The 15,162-nt window shown below is 35.2% G+C and overlaps 1 protein-coding gene across 4 annotated transcripts in view; it reads right to left on the bottom strand.

The window, feature by feature from the left end:
- Positions 1–2,916: 2,916 nt before the first annotated feature.
- Positions 2,917–15,162, bottom strand: part of METTL15 (methyltransferase 15, mitochondrial 12S rRNA N4-cytidine) — a 99,532-nt gene continuing 87,286 nt past the window's right edge. For 3 of the 4 annotated variants that reach the window (XM_072865095.1, XM_072865097.1, XM_072865096.1), the window contains exons 4-6: positions 14,806–14,997; positions 12,549–12,727; positions 2,917–4,815 (exon numbers count right to left, since the gene is read on the bottom strand). In XM_072865095.1, coding sequence (XP_072721196.1) covers positions 4,370–4,815; positions 12,549–12,727; positions 14,806–14,997 — 817 coding nt within the window. In that variant the 3' untranslated portion in view covers positions 2,917–4,369. The remainder of the gene's footprint in view (positions 4,816–12,548; positions 12,728–14,805; positions 14,998–15,162) is intronic. The other variant, XM_072865098.1, reaches the window with a different exon arrangement.

The raw sequence follows: 15,162 nt of genomic DNA, 5'->3' as shown, positions 1-15,162 counted from the left end.
CAGGGAAAATTAGGCAATGAATAGAAGAAGTAACAGAATACTGCATGTATGAAGTTTTGTTAAAAATGGATATCAACCTCATAAATTACATTTTTTTCTAAGGTAGTCAGCTTTACTGCTTATTTCTTACTTTTTAATTAAACATATTTTTCTCTTCTATCTTCTACAGGGGCTGGGAGAAGGGGAAGGGAAGAAGGTCTTCTACATTCATTTAAATTATTTGCAAGATTCACTGTAGCACTGCAGTCTTAATTAATCCACAAAATCCTGCTTTAATTCCAGTATACTCAGGTGTAAAAAGGCCTCTACATTTGATTATACTTCTGAAGGACTTATAAATATGACTGCATATTATTCTTAAGTTACAGATCCGTTTTAAGCAACTGCTATATGAAAAAAAAAAAAAAGTATGGATATAAAGACAGATTCCCATACTCCACTGAACAGTGTTTGTAATCCTGGTGTAAATGGCCCTAATCCTACTGAAGGGCCCTTCCTGGAGAGATTTCGGGGCACAAGAAAAGCAGGTCTTTATTACCCTTGCTAGAGGTACAGATGTTCAGTAAGATGGGCAGCAACAAATTGGCTCATGACTTCATTACTTCTCTGTTTATTCAAGTTCCTCTCATTTTTCACCAGTACTTTTGTACAGTGATACTCCAAACAATGAGTCAAGACTGGTATCTACCTTATTTTAAAATTTAAATTAAATAAAATCACCAACAGTCTGTGCCTAAGACTGCTTACTGCAGTCATCCCACCCCTGCATGTCACCTTTCCTCAGGGCACAGTTCCTCATGCTTCCTCCCTCATTGCGCTGTTACACTATTTAGGAGCATAAACTCTCCAATTAATACCATGTCTTCTCCAATACCAAAAGTAATATTAAAGCAATTATATGAATCATTAATAATCATAGAAATGCTGTTCTAGAAAGCAGCATGCAAAAAGTCTGATACCATACTTGCTACTAGAAGAGAGCCACTTGCTAATTCTATTTATTGAAGTCGGTATTTTCCCCATTCGTACTACATTAGGAATCCTCTCCTTCCAACTTCCTTCTATCAAATACCTCAATAGACCTGTACAAAAGCTGACATTTCAGACTGTGATTTTTCCAAGCCAAGTGGCAATCTCAGCAGATGTGACTGTAAAAGACTACTGAGAAATTACTCAACTGTAAGTTTAAAAAAAAACCCCGAAGAAAGAGATATTAATTCCTTATATTACTTGAAAACAGTATGATTAAGCCTTTGCATTCTGAAACAATGAAACTGATTCTTTTTCTTTAGGACGCAATAGGGAAGTAATAATTGTTGGTAGGCCCTCATGGACTATACATGCAGCTAATTATTTTTTAAAAGTATTATATTTTTACTATAAAAACCTTATTCACAGGATAACTGTGTCTAGTTTTCAAATAATTATTCCATGCAAATCTCTTCACCATGTAGGTACTTTCGACAGCATAGCAACTCTTTACGTTCACTTGGATTAACCAATTAAATCACATTTTCTAATAATTTCAATAGAAAGTATGTTGACAATGCGTACGAATAGTCTCATAGCTGGTTTTTATATTTTTAAAAATTTTTCTACACCCTTCTGAAGTACTAACATTAAAAGATATACACTTTAGCAATATGCTCTGTATGCACATATTGTTTGGCAACACTGTCATCTCTCCACAACTACCACTTGATATTCTCTAGAAATATTCCACGTATTGGATGCTTCTACTCTTCCCATCATGTACAGTACCACGGTATTGCCATATTCCTTGTAAACATGGTCTACAATCTTTTTTCTTTGTTGTTGATAGACAATCTTGTATTTGGCTGTATGGAAATATGCATTGCTCAGGTTGAATAACAAGATTTTAGAAATTATATACAATTTGTATCTTGACAGCATGATTTGGTTTTCAGTGAGACTCATTTTCCACCAGATACTGTCTCCTTCATAAACACCATTTTTGATTATGGTAAAAAAACGTTTAGTTTTACTAACGTGTCACATATACCATGACAGGAAAATTTAAAATATGCTATGTAGATATGTGTCCTGTAAAGAACATAAAGACCTAATACCCTTCACATAATAGAACTTCACCTACTACATGAAAATGAAATGCTTAAATATCCAAGAATACTTTGACTAAATATAACCAGAGTTTTTTCTGGGAAACCCAGAAAATTCTGTTTTCAGGCAAGCAGAGGTTAAAATTCCAGGACTCTCCATACTACAGGTTTAAAGCTGAAAGTGAGGAGACCCTGAGAGGAGAGAAACAGGTCCTCTCCAGAGAAGAGCTCAACGACAGATGCACTGCCATGGCTGTGCAACTCCAACCTAAAGATAATGGTAAAGTCTCCTACTTTCCCTTACTGAGCGAGTGTATTTACAAAAACTCATACGCAGTAGTTCAACTACCATAAGAAACAGTGCCTTTGAAATCAGATGTGAGAAGAGTGGATTTTAAACATCATTTTAAGCATAAGGAATTTTAATGCTTTCATAGAATTTCTGGGATACAGATACTTAACTTCTGCTGCAACTGGCTGGTCTTTTCCTGAAGTGTGTTCCTGTACGCCGTGCAGCATGGCACTACAACTCTTCTAAGCCTATGTTGGAGATACAATTTTTCCAGCCTACAGTTGGAGTACATTTCAATAGGAAATCTTAGCTAAAAATAACATTAGCTATTTATATTTAATGTTTGGATGAAAAAATGTCTATTTAAGGTACAGCCTGTTGTCTGTAAGATGTCAACAGTAAGTAATATTATTTGAAGTGGAATGTTTTATTTAATATTTAATAGCACATATAATGAAACTAGTGGAAAAATATTGAAATTTCAGAAAAGTACGAAATACCCATCATCATTCAGATTAGTGACAGATGTTATCATGTGTATACCTAAGAATACATTACATGACTTGGCTTTACTAAGGAATTAAACAATATTCAGATATTTCAACATATTGTATATTACAGACAGTGAACCTAAGTTTCAACTTGTTTTTGTCAATATGACCCCAAAACCTCCCATGAAGTAATCATTTACATCAACATAAAGAGGATGCTTGATGAAAATCAAGTCCAGAATGTTCCAGTCGGTTCTGTTTCAGAAGCTAGTGTAGTAATAATTTAGCTCAGTCAGAAATTGCATTTTTTATTCTACCAGCCAAGTTTCAGGTTTATCACAAATGAAATCCTGCTACCGATTTGATTATCCAAATAAGGACTTTTTTTCCTGAAGAGATTAGTCAGAGGTCAAAGAAGTCGAAACTTACACTATTTTCTGATCATTTTTAACATACAAAGACAGCAAAACAATGGTCTTTAATATAAAATATAAACTCAAAGCTAAATCCAATTTATATTAACTTACTAAAAAATAAGTTATGTTACATGTTCTATTACCTAGTATAGCATCCAAATAGCAAACTGGTGTTACAGTGGGCCTTTTACAAAATAATTCAATACTTACCTAAGTAGCACCGCTTAATAAATGATCACCAGCAAAGGAGAATACTTCATAAGACCCACAATACCCTTTTTTTGATGGGTTAATTATAATTCCATCAACAGCTAAAAGTTGTACTGGAGCTATGCACAGAAGTTAGGGTCGCAGGAAGAAATTCAAATGATCAAGTACAAATCTGACTGCTTGCCTGTAGCATCCAAGTGCAAACAGTGGTCTTTTTAAGTATCTTTTTTCCCCAAGATACATTTATTATTTAGAATCCATAAACATTAAATAACCAGGTGATCACTCAGAAGTAAATATTTACTTATTTTAAAAAAAGGTAAGAGCCCATTTACAAATTCCTGGATAGAACATTACATACTGATATCAATTTATTTAAGAACTAGCTCTTGTCCCACAGGCATTCGTGCAAGAAGCCAATTGAGATACAGAGACTTATATAACATGAATTCTTAAGTTAGTTTAAACTTACTCTACACTAAACCAGCCATCTGACTTAGGTGTGTGAAATCCAGCCCCATAAAAATGTGTCTGTCTCAATCAGCTAATGAATTTAGACTGTTAATGTCAGAGTTTTGAATTTAATCTAAAGGAAATACTGCAAATACATCAAACCTGTAATTTTAATAAACTTTGGTTTTCATGCTCTTTTTAAAAACATGTTGTTTTTGTAGAATTAGTAACATCCACGAATCTACATTTATTTTACCTTTTGCTGGTCTACACTACATCCTAATTAAAAAGAAGCACAAAAATAAGAAAGAAATGTTTTCTAACAGCCTTCATTTTATTTTTTCAGTTTGATACTATCTATCCAGTTAGCTTTCTGGAAAACAGAATTTCAGGAAATTATACAATTATATAATCATATATTTTGTTTTAGAGTTTAATAGCAGCTCTTAGCTTGGCCGACCTTCCTCTTGGGTTTCTTTGAATATCCTTGGCCTGGGGTGTGAGAACTTTTTTCTGTATAAAAATCCACTTTGAGTTGGATTTTCCATGGGGAAATTCTTGTGTATCTTCTTCTCTGGAGCAATTTTTCAGAGCCTGTCTTATCTTCTGCCTTGAGCCAAGATTGTGCTTTTCTGTCATGTCTATTCCGTGAAGAAAACGTTTGATAATACGATCTTCGAGTGAATGAAAGGAGAGGGCTACAAGGCGACCTCCAGGTTTTAGAAACTTCTCAGCTGTCTTCAGCCCTAGAAAGAGTTCACGGAGCTCATCATTTACAAATATTCGCAGGCCTTGAAAAGTTTTGGTAGCAACATGCGTAGGTCTCTGAAGCAAGTCTTTTCGTGCATACAGCGCTGATGCTGGAAAAGCACCTGTCATGAATTTTAAAAGGTATATGTTAATATCTTATTATTTCTACATTGTTATCCTGACATTAATCCACTCATGCATGATGACTTTAACGGAAATCATACTTACAACTGAACCCTGAGTGGAGAGCTTCCTTCTTTATAATCTATCTTTATTTTCTGCTTTGAATTCACATTTCTGAAAGCAAACCCTATTAAACTGAGCTGGCTTGCAGTTGAATGTTGGTTTTTCTCCTAGAATCTTTCATAGAAATTCCTGCCCCAAATGCTTCACAAAGTTAAAATACAAAATGATGGTTGAAACCAAGATAGGGAAAAAATGAAGATGGGCTAGATAAGTTTCACTTTACAGCTCAGTGTAGTGAATGTCAGTTCAGTATTTGTGGTGGTTTGTTTTATGCTTTTAAGGCAAAAAAAAAATTAATATATGATGGATGCAATTTTATCTGTTGCCTTCTAGATAAGTATGCATTTCTTCACAGGCAGAGATAAGATGAAGACAATGTCTACCTGGTGATAAGTATCTTTCAATGAATTACTTAAAGCTTAAAAGGTGCATCCTTGTTTGGGGATAAAAATTGTTGACCACTACACCTGTGTTTCTTCAAATGTTCACAAAAATACCTTGAGAAATTTAGAAAATACAGCTGATACTGTTGCTTTTTCACATGCCTATACAGCAGAACGTGTCGAGGTAAGAGTTTATTGGACAAAAAATCACCAGATTAAATAATTTTTACCGGATGCACAAAGCTCCCTCTTTCTTTCTCCAAATTTCTTATGAGTTATACAAGTCCCTGTAGAGACTGAAATTTTGATAGAAACTTTAATATATCATTATTTAATGTATTTTAGGCTTGAATCTTCATTATCTGAGTATAGAGCAAAAAGCCAGAGAAGCCAGATTTGATGGATCAAAGGGACTAAAGTGCAAGAGTCTTACAAGATCTGTGAAACCTGAGTGAACTTATAATCTATTATGTAAGTGAGCACAGGAGTCTGGTACAGATAAATTGAATAAATAATGCTAGCACATAACTGGAAAGAATTATTTTTCTAAACAAGAGGGCCCATTAGAGTTAAGGCAATACAGCTGGTATGTATGTATTAAAATGCCTTAATTCCATGCCAGTGCTAAACTACAACATAATAAAGCAATGGGTTTGAAGTAAATGCAGTTCATAATCAAGTAATTGATATTCTACGTAGTGGAGTAAAAGAAGGGAACATGGTACCTCTGAAACAAGTTGACTAAATTCACATTTACACAGGTGATTGAAAAACAGAGGTATGATAATCCAGTACATTGGCACAAAATAATTTATTAGTGGAATTCTTGAGAGTTTTAAAGGTAAGATTTTACTTATGTCAGAAAATGTAAGTGTTTGGCATCACAAACACACAAGCGATCATCAGTGTTCAGCAAAGGGGGAGGCCAATAATGGGATTTTAAAATTCAATCATTATTAACAAAGTTGTTATTATCATGTATGTGATGTACCTAAGATGCGTTACTGCATACTCCATTTTCCCAAATACATTCCTTACCTCCTCCGACTCTAATGCTAACAGTTCCTGAATTAACTGAAGAGACCCATCGTAGCTGTGGCTGTTTCCTATTCCTATAGTTCGAGTCCTTCGAGACAGAAAGTGGCAACAGGATCAGCTTCTCCCAACACAAAGCACTGCACAGGAATTTGTGGCTTTAAACTCTGTTTCACAAAACAGAGTAAATAGATTTAACCTGCAGGAACTAGGCTCCTCCATCACTTACAAACTCTAGAAAAAGTTACACTAGCTAGCTGATATCTTTTCTGTCTTTGAGAACACTACATTCTATACTTTCTATAAATCATAAAAACAATAGATACCCTCCTTGTAGGAGTCACAATGCCTGTTTTGGTGAAAGAGCTGAACTAAAAGAAGAACTAAAAGTCGCAGAAGGTAAGGTGTCCCAAGAAACCAAGTGACACCAAGCTTGTACTACCTGGCACAGTATCTGTTTCCATATTTCTTTACATGCCTAAAAATAGATTCTTTGAAAATGGAATCCTTAAAACAGCCATTGACTGGCATTTGTGTATGAAGAAAACTGTCTCTTAATGTGTAACATAAAGGAATGCGGTGCTGAGCAAAATAAACAATTTTCTTTAAACCGTCAACTAACAGTTACAAACACTAGTAGTATGCTCAGCACTCTTGAATAGTTATTAAATGAAACAGCAGGGTTTAAAATCAGCATGTAATGTATCCAAAACCACCACAGAACATGCACATTTCCATAGCATGCACTGAGTGACTAGATGTGCATAGCTTCGTATTCTCCATAAGACCTGTCTTAGCTTTCACCCATAATAGCATTTTTCTTCAATGCAATTTGAAGTTGAAACATCAGATACCAGGGTATCTTTTGAATTCAATTACAGAAGCCATGATCTCTTGAATAAGAAAATACTGGTTTTGGAAAAGATCTCACACAACAAATCTATCTCTTTTTCTAAGCCTACTTTTAAAACCATTGAAAACATACCTCACTCTTCCCCTCCCCCCTTCCAAAACCAAGCCCACTGCTGCCATGTTCAATCTACAAAAACAGTTGTAACGGGCACGAAAAACATTGTTCCCTTACAAAATATTAGCTATAAACAAGCTAGTGGGTTAGAAAACAGGGTGTATTTTTTTGGTTCTACCTGTGTTGTTCTGCTCCTTGCTGAACAACTTAGAGCTGTGACTTGAAGAGCATCAGTTTTATACTTTCAATTTTGGGCTGTTACTACATGGAGCTAGTGTTCACCTCTCAAAGCAGATCCAGAATTTTTAACTATCATATTTTAGCAGTCTAAGTATTTTCTAAAAATACTGCTGGTTTTCTGGGGATGATCCATTTCTGATATTCTAAGAGTATTTCAGCTTCCAAAAGTATCACAGAAAAATGAAGCCAACCCACAAGAGTACAGCATGTAATTTAGGTACAAAACTGACTGTGCTTCTTGGTTGGGACCTACCCATAGAAACAGAAGCCTAGAATGAGATCCTTTGTGTAAATTTCCACAGCCAGTCTCACTGGAATTTTAGTAGTGGAATTTTACTGGAATTTTCCAGTAAAATACTGGAAGTTTTATGTCCTATGTCACCAAAATATCTTTTACTTATCTGAAAAAAAAAAGGATGATATAAAGATCTACTTGAAAACGGGTTTCGTAAAAATCTAAATAGACATGACATGCTGATATCTGGCCAGATTTTTAGTAGTCTGATCATGAACACTGCTATTTTGCAATTGCAATACTGAATAGACAAGCAAAAGAAACGAGATACTCAAGCTACCAGCCTGACTAGGACACTAACAGGTCTTTGGAAGGTTCTTCCATTTGTCCTGCCATGGTTGTTGAGTGCGGTGTCTTCCTACAATAATCCTCTTTAACTGTGACATTAATTTATTACTGTGAATTAATTTGTCACACACTGAAGAAAAATAATTTAAAACCCAGATATATTCTGTAAGTATAATACAACCTTACATGCCTCAGTTGAACATGCACAAACAGCACTGCAGGTCATATATAACAGTACAGAATACTATATTCACGAAACTGTTAAAGAAATGCAGCCACTTTGCAGCTTTATGCAACCAAAACCCCCCAAACTAAAACCAAAATCAAACCATTTCCAAGTTCAAAGACTTAAGTGGTCTGTCTTCAGGGACTCGGATTAACTAATAAATGTAATCTGTGGTAGTGATTTCTGTCACACTGGCCTTCATCTTTTTAGTAAAGGCAGTAGAGTTTGATCTGTGGTCTAGGGGTGAAAAATTTTCCTACCCCACTCTTAGTCCTCTGGTATAGTTAAATAAAAACCCATTTGTGCTTTCTGCTAAGGCACAAAATCTCTCACCCAGCCCCCTCCAATTACCAAGACACTAAAAGAAAATCCTTCCTGGTAACAGGCTGTACAATGTACAAAAATAAAAAAAATCTGTATGGGAAGCTTGTAAAATGAATTTCATTCATAAAAAACACCACGCTTCTGGCTAGATGACTGGTCTGAAATCCCAGTGAGAGAAATTATCATTTTTGGTTTTGGGATGCCCTGATGCTACTTACACTTTTAAAAATCTAATAGATTCACATGTTGAAATGTATTGAAATTTTAAAGCTTGTGAATGAAATTAGCAACGTGCTGTGCCTGTCAATATGAACCATTAAAGTCCCCAGAGTGTATGAGAGTGGGAGAGTTTAAAAATTAATTCAGATCGTGCACCTGTTTGCAGGAATCCGTCTGTTGAATTAGCATTGCATTTAATAAGTTTCTGTGACGCAACTAATGTCCTTTTGTCTAGGCTCCCTCAGTACAGCGTTAATTCTCACCCATCTGAAATTCAGGCAATATTACAAATTCCAAACTGATAATTAAAGTCTATAAATGTGAACCAATCTGAATGAGACTGGCTTTACCCATAAAAGTTCTTTTTAAACTTTTCAAATTTCTTTAATATCTCATCATCAATTCCTTTCAAGTTAAGTCCAAATGATTACACGATCTCAAAATGATCTGTTAATAGATTACATTTCTAAATAACACTGAGAAAAATTAAATTTTGAACAAAAACTAATAGATAACAAGATATATTACCCACTGAAAAGAAAAAAAATAGATCATAAGTTGTATGGAAAAAACATATTAAAATTACATTCTAAAAATTTCACTATTTTTAACCAGTTTTCCTGCACATTGAATTAAACCTATTGTTTCCAAACAACTCAATGAGCTACAGCAAAAGCCATCAGGAAGAGCTTCTGAATCGACTTCCACACATCTATTCACAAACCTTCAGCTGAGAACTACTGATCTTTAGTATTTACAGAGCGTTCGTCACTGCAGATAGCTGTGTGAAAGTGATAAACAGTGAGCGGAGTTCGATTGTGCTGCAAGAGGAGATGATGTTCACATGACTGAACAGAAAACTCCTCCTTTTTCCCATGTAAACTGCTGACTCCATAGCTCACAGAGATCTCCTTATTTAAAGGGATCAGAATTCATTGGCACAGTATGTAGAGAGATAAATTTCAGGCTCTATGTCAAGAAATAGAAGGAATTATTTTCTTGAACTGGAAACCAGGAAAGCAAGAAATCACTTTGCTACCTGAGTTAGCCCCAAGCTGTTGTAGGCAATCTTGACCTACAAATCTATTTATATTTTTTTCCAGCTATACTTTAAAATTATAACTCTTGCTAATACAAACTTTAGAAACGTCTGATTGTTCTGTAACTGTTGTGGTGCCGTTTTGTTTGTTTGGTGGTTTTTTAATTACATCCTTCACTCTTATCTCCCAATCAATTAGCAACAGCAACACACGTTCTAACCTTCTGGGGGTTGGTAGGGAAGACCAGAAGTCTAGCATTCTATAAACAGAAATGGAATTTTCCAGTTTCAGGCTAGTCCAAATCTAGATGCACAGGGATTCCGGTTATCAGCTGGTCCTTAACACAAAACTTTGGAGTTCTAGAAAATCTGAAGCCATAGTAAACTATAACATGTGAAAGAAATATGGACTGTGCATGAATTCTCAGCTACTGACACCAGCAGAGAAAGGGAAATAAATACCCAGCCTCATTGGCTAGGTTTTTTGCTTTGTTGTCTGGCTCCTATACTAGGCAAAAAACCTGATCCTCTTCTGGAGAGATAATCATGCTTGTATAGAGTCTGCAAAATCTAAAAAGCAAGATTTTATTATTCTAATTAATATTTTATTTTTTAAAGGAGTTGACATTTAACTAATAGGTCATAGATTTTACTCTGGTAAAGTCCTGAATTAGTCAGGGGTTTTCTTTGCTGTGCCCCCAAGAGGATCCTGCAGCTGTGGTCTTCGGCACTTTAGCTCTGGCTTACCTCAATAACTTCATGGATATCATTTTGCATAAGAATATATATTGATGATCGATGATAAATTAAACAAAATATATTATAGTTACCAGAAATTTTCTTAAAGTATAATCAGTTCAAAAACTAGTAGCATCCACCACTGTTCTCCTTTACTGGAGGAATCAAATTAAAATTGCAAGAAATTCTACCCAAACAGGGATCAGTGTAACAGTCCTAAAATTGTTTTAACTACTTGTATACTTAAAAAAAAAGCACCAAAAATATACATATTTACTGTCTTGGCAGATATGTGCTGGATTCATTGTTTTTGGCATGTATACTATCTGATGCATACCTGATTCATGTATCAAGCTGCTCTTCAAATATAGCAGAGAGTTTAAAGGGAGAACAAAAAAATCCTTCTCATTGTCACAGAAAGTGACCATTAAGTGATGACTCACATGCAACACATTAAACATGAAGGGATCTTCAGTCACTGTCTTCTATGCACTAGTATTTTTATTTTCTTAGTTCAAGCTAGTGCACAAAATTGTTTCAGAAGTTACAGAGTTGCTTGTTTACAGCCTATAACACACTACATGTTTAGCATAGCAATATGGTTGCTTCAGTCTCAATAATGATACACTGTTTTAATCAACAGTTTTTCAAAATGCATGAGATACATGTGACAAAAACCTAAATTATTAGTTCATGATGTTGATGACAATGACTACATTAAAAATGTAACTCCTCAAGTTTTATAAAAGACTCATAGTGTTTTCTCTCTTTGGTTTTTTAAGACTGTTTGTTCCTCACATTCACTGTATTTACAGCAGGGGCTTACAACAGCAAGTAGTGTCTTCAGGTCCTTTAATCATTATAAGCTAAACTTTGGGTGTCAGCTGACTGGACATTTTGCTCAAGTATCCTGACTTATACAAATCCAAACCTTTTAATTTGTTTGTCAGTCATTAAAAGTAAGCCACTTGAACTTCCAGTTTAAGTAATACAAATTTTTATCAATACAATATATTTTTTAAAAGTCTTCAGGATACTGACACAACATTTAACACTATTCTTTAGCAAATGTTAAATTTGGATAGCTATTTTAAAGGTCTATATTCAAAGGAGTCAGCAGTTTAGATTTATTTGTGACAAGACCCAGTAATTTTCATTTCTTGGGTAAAAAAAATAAAAATCCCAACATACATATTATAATGTTAATGAATAGGATTTGTGTCTTACATTTTTCCTTGAAAATTTTCACTTGAGAACACAAACATGAAGATTCTTGATGTGAGCACAGTTCCTGCCTAACTACATTTTGTTCAAGTTGTTTACAGTGAAGAGCAAGTAAGATGAAATGTTTCAATAGTCGCTTCAGGCTGATCTAGTTGGCATTCACAAGGTGAAGCAAGCTATGTATTGCTTTACTTTTTGCTTCCTGGTTCTTTAAGCAGACAGAAATGATCTGATTTCATCCATAATTGGAAACTGCCATGGTACTTCCCCTCAAAATATTAAAATGTAGAAATTTAAAACTAAGAGGGGTATAGGACGTATCTGATATTTGAAGGCTTATCAATAGCTGGGATAAAGAATTCCCTAGGCTGCTGTCATTCTGTGTTTCAACTTGGTTGGCAAAATGATAAATCACTTCATGTAAAATCTATTATTAAACTAATCGTCAAACTACAATACAAAAAGTGGGAGCTTAAAAAAAAAAAAAAGAGAGGGGAAAAAAGAGAGCTGACATCAGAGCAGAATAGGCAGGATTAGATCCTGCATGATTTCAAGTACAAATAGATCCCTCTGGGACTTTGGGGATTAATTTTTTTTCTCCTCAGCCACTGTGAAGAATTAATGAGGGTACCTGCAACAATGCTTGCAAGCTGCTGAGTTCTGGTGATGGGGTATATGCTGCGTGCCTGAACGATGGCTGAAGCGATTTTCTTGGCGTGCCTCTCTTCCCCGTATGTTCTCAGGATGGACGCAAGCGCCTGTTGATCTAAAGCATTCACAACATCAGCAGCAGTGGGCATGTCAGGGTACCTACGCACAAGAAGAGCCAATTAGTTCACTGACGTCAGTTTTCATTGACAAGAGGTGAAGCTTCATAGCATTGAGACATAAAGTCAAACTCACACACTGCATACAAGTGCCTTTGAGGTTTTCAAATAAGAGACAGCAACCCTATGAAAACAGATATAGCTTGCACCTTTTACATCTTTTTTCTTGCTACTTTAAATGGAGTTTGTTCCTTAACATCAATTAGAACAGCTGAAAATTCCAAGTATTATCATAAACTATGCTTAATGAGTTGACAAGGATAAATACATTTCAGTATCATGCTGAAATGGAAATGCTGTGTGACTTTTTATTTAGCCAGCTTTAGAATATAAACTTGCCCCTTATGAGTTCATTTTAATCACCTTGCATTATATGTTATCTTCTAGTCAGAACTGATTTCAAGGATCTTTTCTTTCACATCCCCTGCTATGAAAACAGTCGCTCATGAAAACAATTTAGCTTTACTTTTCACTAAAAGGCATAAGAATTTATATCCAAATACTGTTTTGAGAGAACAGAAATGACCTAATATTACAAATGACAGGAATTATTACAATATAAACAGTATAAGCCATGCATTTATTTTTTTAAATAAATGTCACTTTGCTATTGAAATAGTTCAAGGTATTTTATGAACATCATATATGGGTTTACTAATCGGAGAAAACATACAACCTACTTAATAAATTCTCTTTTGCAAAGACATGAATGTGCAGAATATTTTTCAGGCATTTATTACTCTCCTGCAGTATCTTACAAAAGATAACAAAACTTAGAAATCAGAGACAAGTAGTATCATAGCAACAACCGTAGTGTAAGGCTTTTGTTATGCCACAGGTATCCTTTGTTCTTATGCTCCTGTTCCATGTATGTATTCTCATGATGCAAATATGAGCCTGGAGTTCAGATTCTTGAAATCTGAGGGCTGAATCCCAGGAGGATCACATGAGCTTTTTACACAAAACTGGAAAAAGCGAGTATCATGAAATTTGCTGTGTTAAGACTTAACATTAATGTGTTAAGAGAATTCCTTAGAAACTGAGGCTTCCCATCGGCTCTATGCGAGCGATGAAAGATCAAATGGCATTTCTTAAGACTGCAGGTTCATCAAAACACAAAGCAAAAATTTTTGGTCTCCCAGTAATGCATTATGCAATTACTGCCATCATCTATACAACAGAGATCTTTGGTTGTTCCTGTGAAAAGCACAATGCTACAGAAATATACTAGGTTGTCTGAAGATGAAAACTGCTGCATAAGTAGAAATTATCATTCCACCATTGATTTGCATGCTCTTGAATGTACTAAACACCAATTCTAATAATTTAAATAGAGGTGATTTATTTAGTAATTGTTAATTTGACAATTAAGTAAGACTGATGTGTCTCCTACACAATGTGAAAAGAAGCTTATAATAAATCTACAGGCATGGAAGACAACATTATACTGGTGTGTTAAAAGCAATGTTGCTATCTGATTTCAATTGGCAGATATCATGGATGAGATTGTATTTATTTATTTTATATTACGGTCCTTTCAGAGAGAAGTAACTGGGTCAGATGGCCATTGCAGAAGAGAGGGAGGTTGCTCCTTTCCTGAGGGAGCAACTGAACATGCTCAAGCGAAGATTCCACAATAGTGTGTGGCAGAAAAGGAAAGGGACTGCAGTAAGGGGTTATGAGCTCGCACATCAAGTACAGTCTGAGAAACGGTGGAAATAACAGGGAGAAGACAGGCCTCAGAGTGAGACGCCCCTGTGACTGTATACCATACACTCCAAAAATGTACAATTTTAATGGTATAGTTAACAAAAATGTTACTGGTTTCATTACTCATCACTGGAACTTTCCTCTTATTTCGAAGAAGGAAAAGATGATAACCAGGATTCTAAGTATTAAGATCGAAAAAAGCTTTGTGGCAAAAGAAAGACAGTATACTCATGCAAAATTAGATGTGGTTTGATGATGAGAATTCTTCAATTTAAGGGGAAATGAAATGCATGGGGGTTGCTGAGCACACAGTTTTTGAGTTTCAAGGAGAAATATTTTATTAACAGGTACCTGTCATTATCCATCCTCATGTCCAAAGGTCCGTCCTTCTGCAGGGAAAAACCTCTTTCAGGTGTATCAAATTGCATAGAAGAACAGCCAGCATCCAAGAGAACTCCATCTAGAGTCCCTGGCTCAACTCCAGAGGAGATTAACAAAGCCTCTGACTGGCTGAACTGTCCTAGAAGAGCTCGAATCTGTTTCCTGTAAGAAAATCACAAATAAATAGCCTCAATTTTAGTTATAACAGTGCAGTGTCTTCCCCTTGTATAGCAGGAATTACATAGTAGCGCTCACTTGTCTCAGAAGCACTAGGGCTATTCCCAAAGCAATAGTTTAAGTAGTTTTCATATGTCAACATTGAAAGCT

The sequence above is a fragment of the Ciconia boyciana genome, chromosome 6 (genome assembly GCF_034638445.1).
Source record: "Ciconia boyciana chromosome 6, ASM3463844v1, whole genome shotgun sequence".
NCBI lineage: Eukaryota > Metazoa > Chordata > Aves > Ciconiiformes > Ciconiidae > Ciconia > Ciconia boyciana.
Note: the sequence above shows the minus strand (reverse complement) of the source record. Positions and strands in the feature narration are given on the sequence as shown.